Raw genomic sequence first — 14,543 nt, 5'->3', positions numbered from 1 at the left:
AGATTAATTTTTTTTTTTTTACCTAATAACCCCATTTTAAAGATTAAAGAATTAGTGAAAGTAAAATATTAACTCCCTCCAACTTCCATTACTCTCAAGAAACTCACAAACAAAATTAATTTAAAATTTCATTACTTTTATTAAGTTCCATTAGAATTGATGGACCATTTTGAAATAACCATCCAAATTGAGTAACCAATTTTGTTAAATGAATTTAAAGTAATCTTGTATAATTAAGCAGTTGAACTTCCATTAAAAACAACAATTGATACAGAGGGACACAGCCAGATAAAGATATATATACTTGTTTGTTCCCTTTTCTTTTTCATGCTTCTCTTTGGATTTTGAGGTTCTAGGGCTTTGCTGCTACCCATCAGCTTCGTCCTTGCTGCTCCTATGGATGCCATGGATTTGAATCCAGTCGATATCTTCGAGATTTACCGGCGTTACTGTGGTAACTTCACCCCCTTCCCTGATTGTTCATCGATTTTACAGTTCTATGCTAGTTTCATTGCTCCATCTATTGGGCGTTTTATCTTGCTTTTATGCTTGAATTCTCGAGTCTCATGTTAAAAATTGAAATCAAGGTTCTAATTTTTGTGATTTTATTGTCTTTTCTGCTCTGATTTTCAATATAGTTATGCCTTCTTTTGAGCTGTTATTGCTTAAGATTCAAGTAGGTGGATTTTTTTTCTAATGAGCTTGATGAAGTGTGGTTTTTGGGCTTAAGTTCTGTTGATATTTATTAACATTGTGTGAATGGCGATGAAAATATCTAACATAAATAATTTCCATTTTGGTAATTCTTTTCTTTTGATTTGAGATTGAGATATGGAATAATGATACATAATTGGGTCTAAGAATCCATGGGTTATTTTATTTTAAGTTGGTGTTTAAGCATTTTATGTTTCTTTCTATTTAGTCAAGTTTTTTGAATCCACGAAAAATTGTCAGAAGGAAGATGTGATGTACATTGCTGTGAAACCAAATAGCTCAGTATTCTATTTAAGCATCTTTGATGATTCTTCTGTGCCTTACTGCAATAATATAATCCTTTTGTGCTAAGTCCTGCATTTAAATACGTAAGTAAAGCTGTACAATACTTGTATTCATAGTTTTTAGAATCTTACCATTTGTGATTCGAATTTACAATTTGATTAAGCTCTATTTCTATCCGAATCTATAAGGCAAATCTAAATTATAACAAAAGCTATTCGCGATTTCGATTCGGTTCTATTTTGAGCCGGATCCTCTTCACCGTTCATCAAAAACTTCAACAACACTAACTACTAAACTCACTCTCCTCTAGTCTGATTGTTATTTATCAAGTTATCAACTCAAGCTAGTTCCATTCATTCATTATTAAGTCGACAACAAGGCAAAAAACAGAGTCAGAAACTCAAACTCTCCATCTCCACTAAGTTATTAAACAGAATCGGATTTGTGAATTATTTTTATTAGGATTGCATTTGCATTAGATTTGAATTTTAAGTAATTTGTTGATATGATTTCTTTTTTGGCATTAAAATTGCAATTCTACACTAATATTTGATAATATTTTGAGTTCAACATGGTAAATATATATATATATATATATATATTTTTTTTTTTTTATAGTATTATGAACTTTGAAATGAATTTTAAGATTCATTGAGTCACGCTTCACAAAATGTGGATTTTGATTCACGAGTCGAATCTCGATTTGAAAACTATGCTTGTATGACAGACTAGAAAATATATTCTTAAGTATTAGACCCTTCCTTTGAGTGTTTGGTTGGAAGTGGCATGCAATTTTATGTTTGTTTGTGGCTGCATCTGCATCTCTTAACCATTTGTTTTGTTTCTGCTGTGTTTTCCTCAGCTAAGTCAGAATTTTCTCGCAGATATTAGATCCGGAAAAGCATTCAAGGAAGAAAGAGTTGAACAAGATGATGACTCACAACAGATTAAATTTTCAAGGGATGCATTAGCTCAGCTATTAAAATTTGTAGAGTTGAAGGTGCATAAACGGTAATACAATTCAAAATATCCTTGGATTGACTAATAATAAAAACTGTGGTTCAAAGTTCAAACAAACTTGACCTTCATTTGATGCCCTGGTTTTCGGTAGCTAGGGAGTTACACTTGATTTAATGGTCAATATAATTTGGAGATGCCATTGGTTTGACATGCTATCTAGGATAATATCTTTTGGTTTTAGGAGGATTTGGATGGTGACTGACGGCAAATAGCTTCTGTATGCTGTATGTATAGTTCCCCTTGTCTAGTAGCAGGGATACATGAGTAATAATGGCCTAATATGCATATCGGATTCGGATACAATTGATCCCATAAATAGCATGCTTGTTAGAAACCCTTTTAATGCTAAACCTTCTCGTGGAATCATATTGTACTTAACTAGGCCACAACCACAAGCTCAAACTAGTGATGCTACATAAATTCACAGCCATGTGCCATTTAGACAGCAAAGAAATGTCTGCTCGCCCTCCAAAGAAAATTAAATTCTCATAAATACTTTGAGAGGTTTTTCGTATTCTCCGATTTCTCAAAAGAGTTCTGGCATTTTGTTTGGCAGGATTTTGATTATTGATGAACTTGCAAAACTCATGTCAAACCTAAAACTTATGGTGAGTTCTCATTTATAATTCTACATGAACTTACTATGCTGCTTGCTTGATGACGTTATTCAGTAGCACACTACGATCCTTGAGGTTATCTATTAGTGAATATAAAGAATGTGTTCATTTTTTAATAAATGCAGTTCTGATTAACTTTTTCCTCCATTTCCCTCTCTTCTTTAGGAGGATTCTGCTGAATTCTCACGCTTCTATGATTTTGTATTCTTCATGTGCCGTGGAAATGGTCAAAAGAATATAAGTAAGTTTTGTTTAGTGGATGTTTCAGCATGATATTGGCAACTTATTACCTGTTGGATTTTATCAGATGGCTTAGACATGGTTAGATGAATTTTCTTATATTTATTATCTCTTATTTTCCTGGATTGCTTTTTGCAGCTGTAAGCAAGGCAGTCACTGCATGGAGATTAGTTTTAGCTGGGAGGTTTCGATTGTTGAATCAATGGTGTGATTATGTTCAGGTATCATTCTATCATTATACTAGGAAAAATGGACAATTGATTGTTCTTTTTAGCTGTGATTTATTTGTTATCTTTGTCATTCATAATGTTGAGCATCTTCCAGGCCCGTCTTAAACATTTTTGGAGCCTTGTGCTAAATATAAAAATTGGGCCCTAAATATTTTTTAAAGATTTGCATAACTTTAATACTTTTATATAACAATTATGTTTTAAAATAATTTCATATATTGATAATAAGATCTCAATACAATTTCGAAGCAAAATCCTCTACAAGTATTCAAACTAATATAAACTTTCTATTTAAAAAGTGCTATTCTTCTAACGCCTTTCGAAGAAAAATCATCAACCAAGTTTTGATATTGTACTTTCTCCAAAAGATCATTCTTAACCCCTATCAACTTTAATCTATTAAGTCTTTCAATTTTTGTTGGATGAGAACGCACTTATTTGCTGAAATTTCAATTTAACTTTTTTTAACAAGTATAGTTAATAAATCATTCCCATTGAATTTAGCTCTCTCTCTATATTTCTTTCCTAATATTTCACTACTCATTATACACTTTAATTTCAATCACATAATCATTTCATTAATTATTATTAGTAGTATTTTGTTTTCTTTTTCTTACTACACCTAGACACACAAGAGATATATAATAGAAAGGGACTTGAAGAACACTAAATTTAAATTAATTATTATTGACAACCAAAGTGGGCCAATTCCTGAGAGAGAAAACTATGTTACATTTTCCTTTAAAAAAAAGTAAAAATAAAACCCTTTGAAAAAGATTTAATGTACGAAACAACCAACTGAAATTCCAAAACATGCATATAATTCTCCTTTTTTCATTCATATAAAGTGGTGGTTTGCAGTAGAAAAAACCCCTAAGAAAATAATAGAAAATGAGTTTTGTGGTTTGTGAACGTGTAAATATAATTAGAAATTAAAAAGTTGGTGCTCTCTAGATTTTATTAAATCAAATTAAATTGAGGCCCTTTAAATTTTGGGGGCCCTGTTCAATATAACTTGTTGCACCCCTTGTTCTACGGGCCTGGCGTCTTCTAGCTGAATAGACTACTTTATGAAATCATAACAAGTGTTTCTCATTAGTTGCCTCTTTGGTCTGGCATGGATTTGATTTTGGCGTTTCAAAACCATGCCTACGATTTTCTTTGACAGAATCCTTTTATTATGACTTCCTCACTTATCTTCTTGGCCAAATTTTAGAAAAATCAGAAACACAATATACCTGAGGATACATGGCAGCAAGTTTTAGCTTTTAGCCGGTGTGTGCATGAAAATCTTGAAGGGTATGATCCTGAAGGTACATTATCTTCAAATGTTTATTTACAAAATAAGCTTTTCTATGTAGATGTTGTACTTGTCGTAGCAGGGTGGTTATTATATCTTTTATGGATATGTCTAGATGAGCCAACATTTTATAGTGATCTGAAAGTTTGTCGTCGATTAACTTGACTATGTTTTATACAAATATTTTAATTAATTATATTTAGGTGTAATTCTTTTTGCCTTCATGTTCTGAATCCTTGAATTCCTTTCAGTGGCATGCAGCAAGAAATACCGTTTATTTAAAGATTGTTTTTCATAACCTGTGTATATTCAGTTCATAGATATTTGTTTTGTTTTCCAATAATACATGTATGTATTTTTTTGTGTCTACAGCTATTTCAAGTACTTGTGTTGATTTTCTGTTTAGATCAAATTTTGTGTTAACGTTATATCATCAAGTGCCTTGAACTAAATAGCAATGTTTTGCTCTTCTCCGATGTACTTCGAATATATATATATATTTTTTCGTGGGTCATGTCAATTCATTCCATTTAGATGGGAGGTCTGCTTCCAAGGTTTGTCATTTGAAATTATGGAAGTTGTGGTAAACAGGCTCACATTCCATCTATAAAATGTGAAGTCTTTAAATGTCTTCACAATTGTATATGGTTCTTATGGTTTGTACTAAACCTGAAAATTTGATTCTCTTTGTTGAGGTCTTAGTAATGTAATGCGGACTGTTTCTTTTTTTTTTTTTTCCCCAGGAGCTTGGCCTGTCCTAATAGATGAATTTGTGGAGTATATGTACAGGTATTATATGATTCACAGCCTCAACAAAGTTTTGTTGTATTTTAATGGCTCTCCTTAATGTGTGGTGAATGTTTATTATGATTTATCTTTATCTTGTTATTTCTAGTTTTTGCTATGTCTGTGTGATCTATTTCCTTGAAACTACTTGGGTATCTGCAGGTGGCGCTACTTTAGAAATCATTTAATATGTTTGACATGCACAATAGTGTGACATTTTTGCCATATTTTAACTCCTAAGCTTAAAATTGAATTAATTCTCAGATTTTAATTTCTGTATGGTTATCTACTTGCTTCTCTAATTAATATTGTAGCTAGAAAGAAAAAACTTTTGACCATCAGTGTCTACATTTGTAAAATATAACATAATGTTAATGTTAACTTGAACTACATTAACTAAGCATTTAAATGTAACAAAAAAAAAAAAAAAACCTAAGCATTTAATGGGTAAAAGAAAAGTAACATGAAAATAAGGGGTCTATGTGATGAAGTGATCCCACACAACAAGTTATAAAGAAAGTCTAGCACAACTTTTCCATTCAGGCATCAATGGAACCAACATCTTAAGTTAATGCTTCAGAGATCCTAATATCTTTTTGTACAGAGGCTCCCAGGTGCTTCATGGTAAAACTGAAAAAAGAGTTGAAAAAAATTAAGCACAAAATATTATAAATGCCAAAATTGTTAAGTGAGAAATAAATTTGTTTGATAAGTATTCATTGTAATAGTATAAAGTTATTCTAAAGGTATATAAACAATTTTTACGGAAGTAATGATATAAAGATATTTTAAACTTAATTAAAACCTTTAGGTGGTCTAGTCAAATAAACTTTAGATAAATAAGCACAGAGTATTTTAATATTAAGTGCTGAATGAGTTTATCTAACAGCCTCCTAGCGAACATCATTGTTGGTTGGTATATGCTTTTTTTATCTATGACATCCTTTTTTGATTGTTTGCTAGCTTTGATTTCTGATATAAAGCTAAGTTATATAAGTTTTAAGAAGTGGTTGAATGTTTGAGATTCACTCTATCAAGAGAATTTCCCGAAAGATCTATACTATCCCATACCTGGAACAGGGTTAGGTCTCTTAGCTAAACTTTAGGGATTTTATTCTATTTTCAACTTTTTAAATTATTTAGTAGTTTTCTTATTTAAGAGTTTTATTACTTAGGAAGTTCCATTGTTTAGGACTAGGAGTTATTTAAGAGTTCTACTATGTAGGAGTTTTTCTAAATAAGAATTCTTGCACTTAGGAATTAGGATCCTAGGCGAGAATCATATGGTAACAAAAGCACGGAGAGAAGAAGATTCCTTTGAAAAAATGATTTTCTATGAGTTCATTAAATTCATGTTAATAGTGTTAGATGTGATAATTTACTTAGTTTGACATGATTAAAATTGTTACGTGACATAGTTGGAAATAATTTTTAAAAGATGAATTTCTATGCAAATTTCCCTTTAATTTACGCTTTGGGGTAAGTACTTGCCTTTGGTCTTCCAATAAACTTAATAGTGGTCGATTATTTAGGGAAGGAAAAAAATTCATCTTCTGGAGGCGCTTCTGTTTGCTTAAAGTAATCTGGTTTTCTGAGTGGTACTAGTTCGAAGCTAAAACTTCCTGTTGTGTTTTTACTTACCTTTTGTTCTTATATGTTGGTTTATAGGGCATCTGGATCTGACAAAGATTCAAATTTCTTCTGTAACTGCGGTGATTCAGAGTCTCAGTCCTGCGTATTTGAAGACCCCCTTCCCGGTATCACGCGAGTAACCTAAAGTTAACATCCTGTTTTGAAATCCATCTCTGCAAGGGTTTTTGAACTTCTTTTGTTTTGTTTCAGGATTGAAAGTGACTCCTGGTTTGAAGAGGAAGTTGCCAATCCTTAATAACAAAGAGTCATTGGTCCCGGACTACGACATGAATCAATTATCAATTTCGAAGAGAAACAAACCAATTTGTCATAGATCATTGAATCATCGAGCAGATACTTCAGTGTCGGACGGCATGGAAATCGTGAAACAGAATAGTCCAAAGGGATGTAATAAATCGCCGTGTGCAGCGGAGGGTTGCTTGTCAAGGGGGTTTGCAGGGCTATTCTCAACTGGTTCCTATTTGAAACTTGATGGAAAAAGAAGAGTATCATATACATGAGATGGGAGATTCCAATACAGAAAAATGTTGTGCAAATATGATATAGTTTTGTTCTATGTGTTGGCATGGGGTTAATATATATTTATACCCACATTTTCTTAATGTTATGTGGGATATAATTTTCCTTAAATCAGGTAACGTCTGGGGAGTTGCATTACTTTGGTCATCTTGAGTTCTACAAAATCAATAATGAAAAATGGCACTGTTGTGAGTTCTTAAGTCAAGGATTGCATCATTAATAAAATTTATAATTGAAAAAGCTACAAAAATGATATATGATCTAAGAACCGTATATATATCAAATGCTTGATGCTTTCACTTTTTGTAATGGCCCTACCCATTTCTGGGCTTTTTCATAAGCTTGGTCAAAATTGGGTCAGGTTGACTTAAGTCTAACCTAGTCTGTTATGAATTTAAATTTGGACATATTCAGAAACTATTTATAACTATATCAAGTACATTTAATATATTTTAAGAATTAAGTTTGATGATATGACTTAGTTGTAATTTTGTAGTTAATTATGATATTCATGTAATTGACCCTTTATTTTCTCATATTCAAGCCCGGTCCATTGGATACAAACGGGTGTCCAAACCCCTAAACAAGTCTACCCATTTCCAAGCTGGATGGATCTATCATCTATATATAGCAACAACTATTTGACTTCGATAGACTTTAGCTTGCCTATATCCCCTTCCAATTTAAGGAAAAAAATGCCAACTTTTAAAGATATGTAAAGAGAACAGGGGGGTAAAAATGGCCAGCAAAAACCTTATCCATCTAGTATTTATGAACCCTAGAGTATTACAACGTCAAAATCACTCTTTATGATTTACATGTGATCTTTGTAGTAAATGAAAACATCAACTGCAGGCTTAATCCCAAAAATAGAAGTAATTGGCCTTCTTTTCCTAACATTGGGAAGACTTGACATCTATGAATTGAAATGTCTTACTCTCCAGCAGCACTCAGGTCATTCGGACATCAGACTCAGCTGATGGAGAATGCAAAACAGGTCAAAAATCAATCACATTCGCAACTCACCATTGGTACTTGGCAGCAACAAGGACCTCTTCGTATATCTCGGCAGCATGGTCCCAGCTGAGGTCTTGTGTCATCCCTCGTCTCTGCAGACCGTCCCAACTCTTCTTGTACTCTCTGTAAGTAAGCAAGCAGTTCCCCATTGCATCTATCAACTTATTTGGTTCTGCACTTTCAAATGTCCACCCGAGGCCTGACTCATTATACGGATCGAAAGGTTTCACAGTGTCTCTCAGTCCACCAACAGCATGAACTACAGGAATAGTCCCATACATCATAGCATATAACTGGTTCAGCCCACAAGGCTCAAATCTTGATGGCATCAGCAAAATGTCTGCACCTGCTGTTATCCTGTGAGCCATCTTCACAGAAAACCCAACCCATCCCCTCACTTTGTCAGGAAACTGACCTTCAAACTGTCTAAGCAGCTGTTCCAAGTCGTCTCTTCCGGTGCCCAACATAACTAGCTGCACGTCCTGACCCATCAACCACGGAACTGCCTCAGCTATGAGATCAACACCTTTCTGATGATCCAACCTCCCAATGAACCCAATAACAGGAACATCTGGACGAACAGGCAAACCAAGCTCCTTCTGTAAGGCTCCCTTGCACTGAGGCTTGCCAATATGAAGTGTTTCCAGGGAGTAGTTAGTGTAACCATCTGATGTCAGGTGAACATCGACCTGTGGGTGCCACTCTTTTGTATCCACTCCATTAACAATGCCCTTCAATTTCCAGTCATTTTCGTTTATAATATTGTGTAGGCCCCAACCACCTTCAATTGTTTTAAGCTCCCAGGCATATCCGTGACTAACTGTGACCACGCGGTCTGCTGCCTTAAGACCAGCTGCAAAGATATTGAGGTGGTCACCACCAAGTGGGTCGTATAATTTGAAAAGGTCAACATAATGTTCAGGTAGATCCAGATAAGAGAACTCAGCCACTGGTCCCCGACCCTGGATGCAACATTAAACTTTCAGAGTTGAAACTGGGATAGAGTTCTAATATGTAAGCTAAAGATTGGGTAATATCTTAAAGAATTCAATATTAGATCTGTTCTGAGACATTAAACACAAATTATACGAACAAATAAAATTTCCTAACATCTTTGAACTGGTCTACATCAATGGATACAATTTTCGAAGTTAAGGTAATTGCTTTTATGATCCAGGTTGTCCGACAACATAAGAAGTTGTTTTCAATAGTTCAAAATAACCTATATAAGAAAAAGAAAAGTGCTTTACTGACAACAATGATCTAACATATAAACTTAGGGAAATGGAAAACAGTGAGCAGAGAATAAACCTGGTGAGCAATGTTATGGATTACAAGAACGGATCTAGTGAATTGCATTAAACCATGGTCTCGATAATATGCCTTCAGATACACAGGCAACAATGCCGTATGCCAATCATTTGCAATGAAAACCAAGTTTCCATCACCGTAGCAGATTCCACCACATGGCACATGCCAGGGAACCTAGAAACACAAATAAGTTATCACCAGCAAACAAGCTCAGAAAACTGCCAATGTTAGACAATGACACTCAAAAAATCATTTGCGCTTATGGTAGTGCTGTGCTTGGATTTGCTTCCTATCAAGAATATAATGACCAAGTATTTCTAGATCCTGAACATTACTTCCTTTTCAACCTTCTACATCATAATATATGCATGGACCAATCTCCGTTCTAGATAAAATTGTAGCAACAATGAAGCTACCTATAGGTTTCCTGAGCCCTAGCTCGGCCCATGATGTAAAACTGTCAGGTAAACTTAAGAAAAATGAAAGAATATATGACCAACCTACACTGATGCTATTAATTATATTAACTTGCTTACTTATTTTGTTTCTGCTTTATATAGTGCAATAAAATGTTGAAAATTACAATAAATCTGTTGGCAGAAATGCATTTTTTTGCATATGCCGATAACCTCAAAATATTGTCTTGGATTACATTTTATGAGAGAAGGATTAACATAGAGAGCAGAACTGACACCACAAAATGAGGTGTCAGTTAATTTTAGAATGCTCAAAGACAGTCATAATATGTACCTCAACTGCTGCCTTGCATAATAACACCATGCGCTTTAAAATATCCTGCAGAATAGAACCAAAGAGATGTAAAGGACTTCGGTAGCACAATCGACAAAAATAAATCAAGAAGTTGATGTTATTTAGATATTAATAATTAAACTACCACATTCATTGAGATGCTATCAATTTACTCCTTGATAGGAGAAGTGATAATATTAGGGAAGAAGAACAATACTCCCATGGGGAGGACAATGTATTCTTCTCAGCCAAGTCATATATATAAGAGAAGAAGCCAACAATTAAATGGCACTTAGAGACACTCCATCAAAGAAAATTCCCATGGAGGAGCAGGAAAACCACCTTGTTCCACAGTCAATTGAAAGACTATCTCACTTAATAACCTTGCTCCACACTCAGTTGAAAGACAGTCTCGCACGATAACCTTGCTCCACACCACAATTATTCCCAGTTCCCCTTAAAAGTACAGAACACCATTTGAAATGGCGCAAGAGACCTCAAAATGTAACAAAATGATAACGGGACTCGCTACACTGACAACTAATAACACACCAATACACAATAACAGCATTCATGACTCTCTTTCAGCCAAAAAACTAGTATTTGTCATTTCGGGAACTGTATATGCAAATACAGATAGGTTAGGAACTTAGGACATATACATAACATTCTTAATATATGGTTGAGTAATCTTACCACTCTGTTTCCACCATATATATTATTCTCAAGGTGGCGAAACATAGGAGAATCCATGAAAACAAAATCCACACCATCAATGTAGGTTTGGTAGAATAGTACTTCAAAATCCTGCAGGTGACATATTATTTCATAAGTGCAATGTTATATCTTTCAAATAATATGATGCAAGTCACTCATTTAAATGCTGTTGCACACCTGACCATCCACCTTATACCTCTTTCGAATTCCAGTATTTAGAGTTTCAGCATAGTCACCATACCGAGGTGCCAAAACCTAAAGGAGGTCACAGTTAGGAGTCAAAATCTTTGAAGTCTCTAGGCAATTATTTCTCAGTGTGGAACTTTTGTCAAATATATTCTCTTTCATCAATTCAAATACTTTCACGCTTTGCGATTATATAAAAAAAGGAGAGATAAATTACCATGACCCGATGTCCACGCCGTGCTAAAGCCTTTGGTAAGGACCCAGCGACATCTCCAAGTCCACCTGCGAGAACAGATATTCTCTCAGTCTGAAGCAAGAAAAGGCACATTCAGATAACACTGCAAGTTAAGATATAACACCTGTTTTAGACCATGGAGCACATTCTGCAGATACCAGAATAACATTCATGACATTATCCCCAGCCAGAGGAGGGAGTTTTCTGTCTTCAGTCATAGAATCACTTTCAACTTTATTCACCTTGGGTAAAACCGATTCATTTGAACTTACAGTTTTTTCATCATTTAAAGTGGAAACATTTGAGGGGTTTGAGAGAAAAGTTGGCAGCTCATCTGACCAAATTTTCTCTGTACCGATCTTTTTCTGTTTGGTAGGATTCGTATCAATGTAAGCTTTGTTGGCAGGCACATATTGCTCAAGATCCTTTTCAACTTTAGCATAACCTTCAGAAATAGAAGAATTAGTTTCTGGTACCTCATCTGACAACGGTTTCTCTGAACTAAGCTCTTTCTTTTTGGTATAACTCTTAACAGAGGAAACATTTCTGGGAGACACATATTTTTCAAGTTCGCTTTTACCCTTAACATGACCTTCATTAATAGCTGAAGAAGTAGATTCTGGTACCTCATCTGCAGTTGAATGGGTATAGCTACTAGGAGAAATGATAACATTTTGTTGTTCAAGGATATTTACATCAGAAGTTGAAGCATCATCAGGACTTGAGGGGCCTCCTATCTGCTCATAGGTCGTTCTGTCTACATCTTGGTCAACAGTTGTATCTTTTATAGAAGAAACCAATTTCCTTCTTTCAGCAATCTGCAAATGATAAACATATTCAACATTCAGATACATCATGAAATCTGAACCAATGACGAACTTCTGAGATAAGATTTAAATTTGATATAACACCAAAACTATGATCAAGATTGTGCTACCAAATTCTTATCAAGTCAAGCCACCATGAGGATGGAAGAAATGATTGAAACTAAACATATAAACCCACATAGGAGAGTCTATAGTTACCAAAATATCATAACCAACGGAGCTTTCATCTATTAATATGACAATAAAGATCCGTCACTGTTCACAATATATCAAGTCTCATCTCTGCAGACCACTTAGTATGCTTTCGCAAAGGCTATAATCTTTTAGAAGTATCATAAGCAGAAACATCTTGACTCGTAAAATTCGTGGCTTTTGGAAGCCAAATAATTCCAATGATCAGAATCGTTTATCAAATAAAGTTAAATTGACAAATAACAACAATGTGTAAACTCAGAACCTAACAATAGAATGGCCAAGAAACAGAAAATGTTGCAATTAAAAGCAATAAGAAAGGGGGGCCAGTAAGTGACCTGCTGAAGCAGGTCCCTTTGCATAGCAAGAACCTTCTTGCTTTTCTCAATGGTGGCCTGAAGCGCATCATCTGATTCATCATCACTAACACCTTCATTAGTAGTAGCTCTCACAGGCTCAAATCTTGAAGAAGAAGAATCACCATTAAGAAGTGCAAAATTGCGATGTTTTTTCGATGTAAAAGCCAAGAAGGGAAGCCTAGAGTGCTGTTGCCTTTTACCAAAGAGAAGAAGAGAAGTATCTGCTTTGGTTTCAACAAGAAAAGGAAAAGACCCTAAAGATGCCATTGTAATGTTTGATAAATTGCCACAAAGACGCAAAAGAAGTAACAGCTTTTCACAGGTTCAGTAGAGTGGGAGCATTTGAGTAAAAAATGGGAGTGACCCAGTTGAGAAAAAAAGGCGAGAAAAGCGAATGGAAATGAAGATAGTGAGAACGAAGATGATGGGGTATTATAGGGCAGTGAAATGGAGAGGAAAACATGGGCAGATGAACAGGGAAAACTTTCTGGGTGTTTGTTGAGATGGGACCCTCAACCAAGGAAATCATAGAGGGAGAGAGGGCTTTGATTGAATTGGCTAAGGTTTTTGAGAGCAGGAGTCTTCACAACGCCGGAGAGAGAGAGAGAGAGAGAGAGTTCTGTATTCAGTTAATCATAAAAACTATTTACCCATAATCATATAGATAAATGGGATAAGGTTAAAAAATAATGGTGCAGATGTAATCAATTTCAATTTCAGAAATTATTATAAAAAATATTATAAAAGTTAAATATTTTGTTGATTATTCTACAACAAATGTATACTAATTAATTAGTTCCAAAAAGAACAAATTCACATTTTTTATAATTTAATAAAAGGATTTTAGATTATTTTTAAATTTCACGAAATATTTGTATTTTTTTATTTAAGTAACTTTGTAAAAAAAATTCAACGTCTATTATATTGCTGTAATATGTTACTAATGAGTGATAAAATGACGTAAATAGGAAGTGGGAATATATGATTCATGACTGAAGACAATTTAATGAATTATTTCACAAATTGACCTCATTTATTAGTGTTATTCGTAAAATTTACTCTTTGTTGCAAGGCTTAATACATCATTTGCCCCCATGAACTTATCCAAAAAGCTTAATTGGCCCATTGAACTTTCAAAGTGTCCCAATAGCTCCCTGAACTTACATAAAATGTTCAGTTAGCCCTCTGAACTTGCGTAAAATGTAATCAATTGATCACTTGGTCGCAAAAAATTAAGTTCAATGTGGAAAATGTATTCCACGCATCTTAGAATGTTATTACCATTGGATGAGCTTACTTTGTCAAAGTTCATCACCATCTAATGGTAGAGAAAACAAAGTAAGACTTATTTTGCCAAAAACAAAGTAAGCATAGCCTAACCCTTTATTTCTAACGTCTAAAATTGTACAATTTTATTTTTAACGTTTGCAACAATATTTAATATATCATTTGCTTCTTAAATTTGTTTAAAAAGTTTGATTGGCCCTCTGAACTTTTAAAGTGTTCCGATAGTCCCTTCAATTTGCATAAAATATTCAGTTAACCCCCTGAATTTGCGCAAAATGTAATGACTTGATCATTCAGT

General features: G+C 34.2%; 2 protein-coding genes across 2 annotated transcripts; one reads left to right on the top strand and one right to left on the bottom strand.

Moving 5' to 3' along the window:
- The first annotated feature begins 249 nt into the window (after nucleotides 1-249).
- On the top strand, nucleotides 250-7,475 carry LOC136208862 (defective in cullin neddylation protein AAR3). Its single transcript, XM_066000123.1, has 9 exons — nucleotides 250-454; nucleotides 1,884-2,010; nucleotides 2,576-2,627; nucleotides 2,802-2,877; nucleotides 3,015-3,097; nucleotides 4,323-4,419; nucleotides 5,150-5,195; nucleotides 6,861-6,949; nucleotides 7,035-7,475. The coding sequence occupies exons 1-9, from the start codon at nucleotides 397-399 to the stop codon at nucleotides 7,343-7,345; spliced, it is 939 nt and encodes a 312-aa protein (XP_065856195.1). The 5' UTR covers nucleotides 250-396; the 3' UTR covers nucleotides 7,346-7,475.
- A 628-nt stretch (nucleotides 7,476-8,103) lies between these two features.
- LOC136208852 (granule-bound starch synthase 2, chloroplastic/amyloplastic) lies at nucleotides 8,104-13,555 on the bottom strand. The gene is made up of 8 exons (XM_066000112.1): nucleotides 12,938-13,555; nucleotides 11,705-12,398; nucleotides 11,563-11,627; nucleotides 11,337-11,414; nucleotides 11,139-11,249; nucleotides 10,443-10,487; nucleotides 9,693-9,866; nucleotides 8,104-9,343 (listed from the first exon to the last, which is right to left on the bottom strand). Exons 1-8 carry the CDS (start codon nucleotides 13,223-13,225, stop codon nucleotides 8,387-8,389), a joined length of 2,412 nt encoding a protein of 803 aa, XP_065856184.1. The 5' UTR covers nucleotides 13,226-13,555; the 3' UTR covers nucleotides 8,104-8,386.
- Between the last annotated feature and the right edge of the window lie 988 nt (nucleotides 13,556-14,543).

This window comes from Euphorbia lathyris, chromosome 1 (genome assembly GCF_963576675.1).
Source record: "Euphorbia lathyris chromosome 1, ddEupLath1.1, whole genome shotgun sequence".
Taxonomy (NCBI): Eukaryota; Viridiplantae; Streptophyta; class Magnoliopsida; order Malpighiales; family Euphorbiaceae; genus Euphorbia; species Euphorbia lathyris.
The sequence above is the reverse complement of the archived record's forward strand: the minus strand, read 5'-3'. Positions and strand labels throughout refer to the sequence as shown.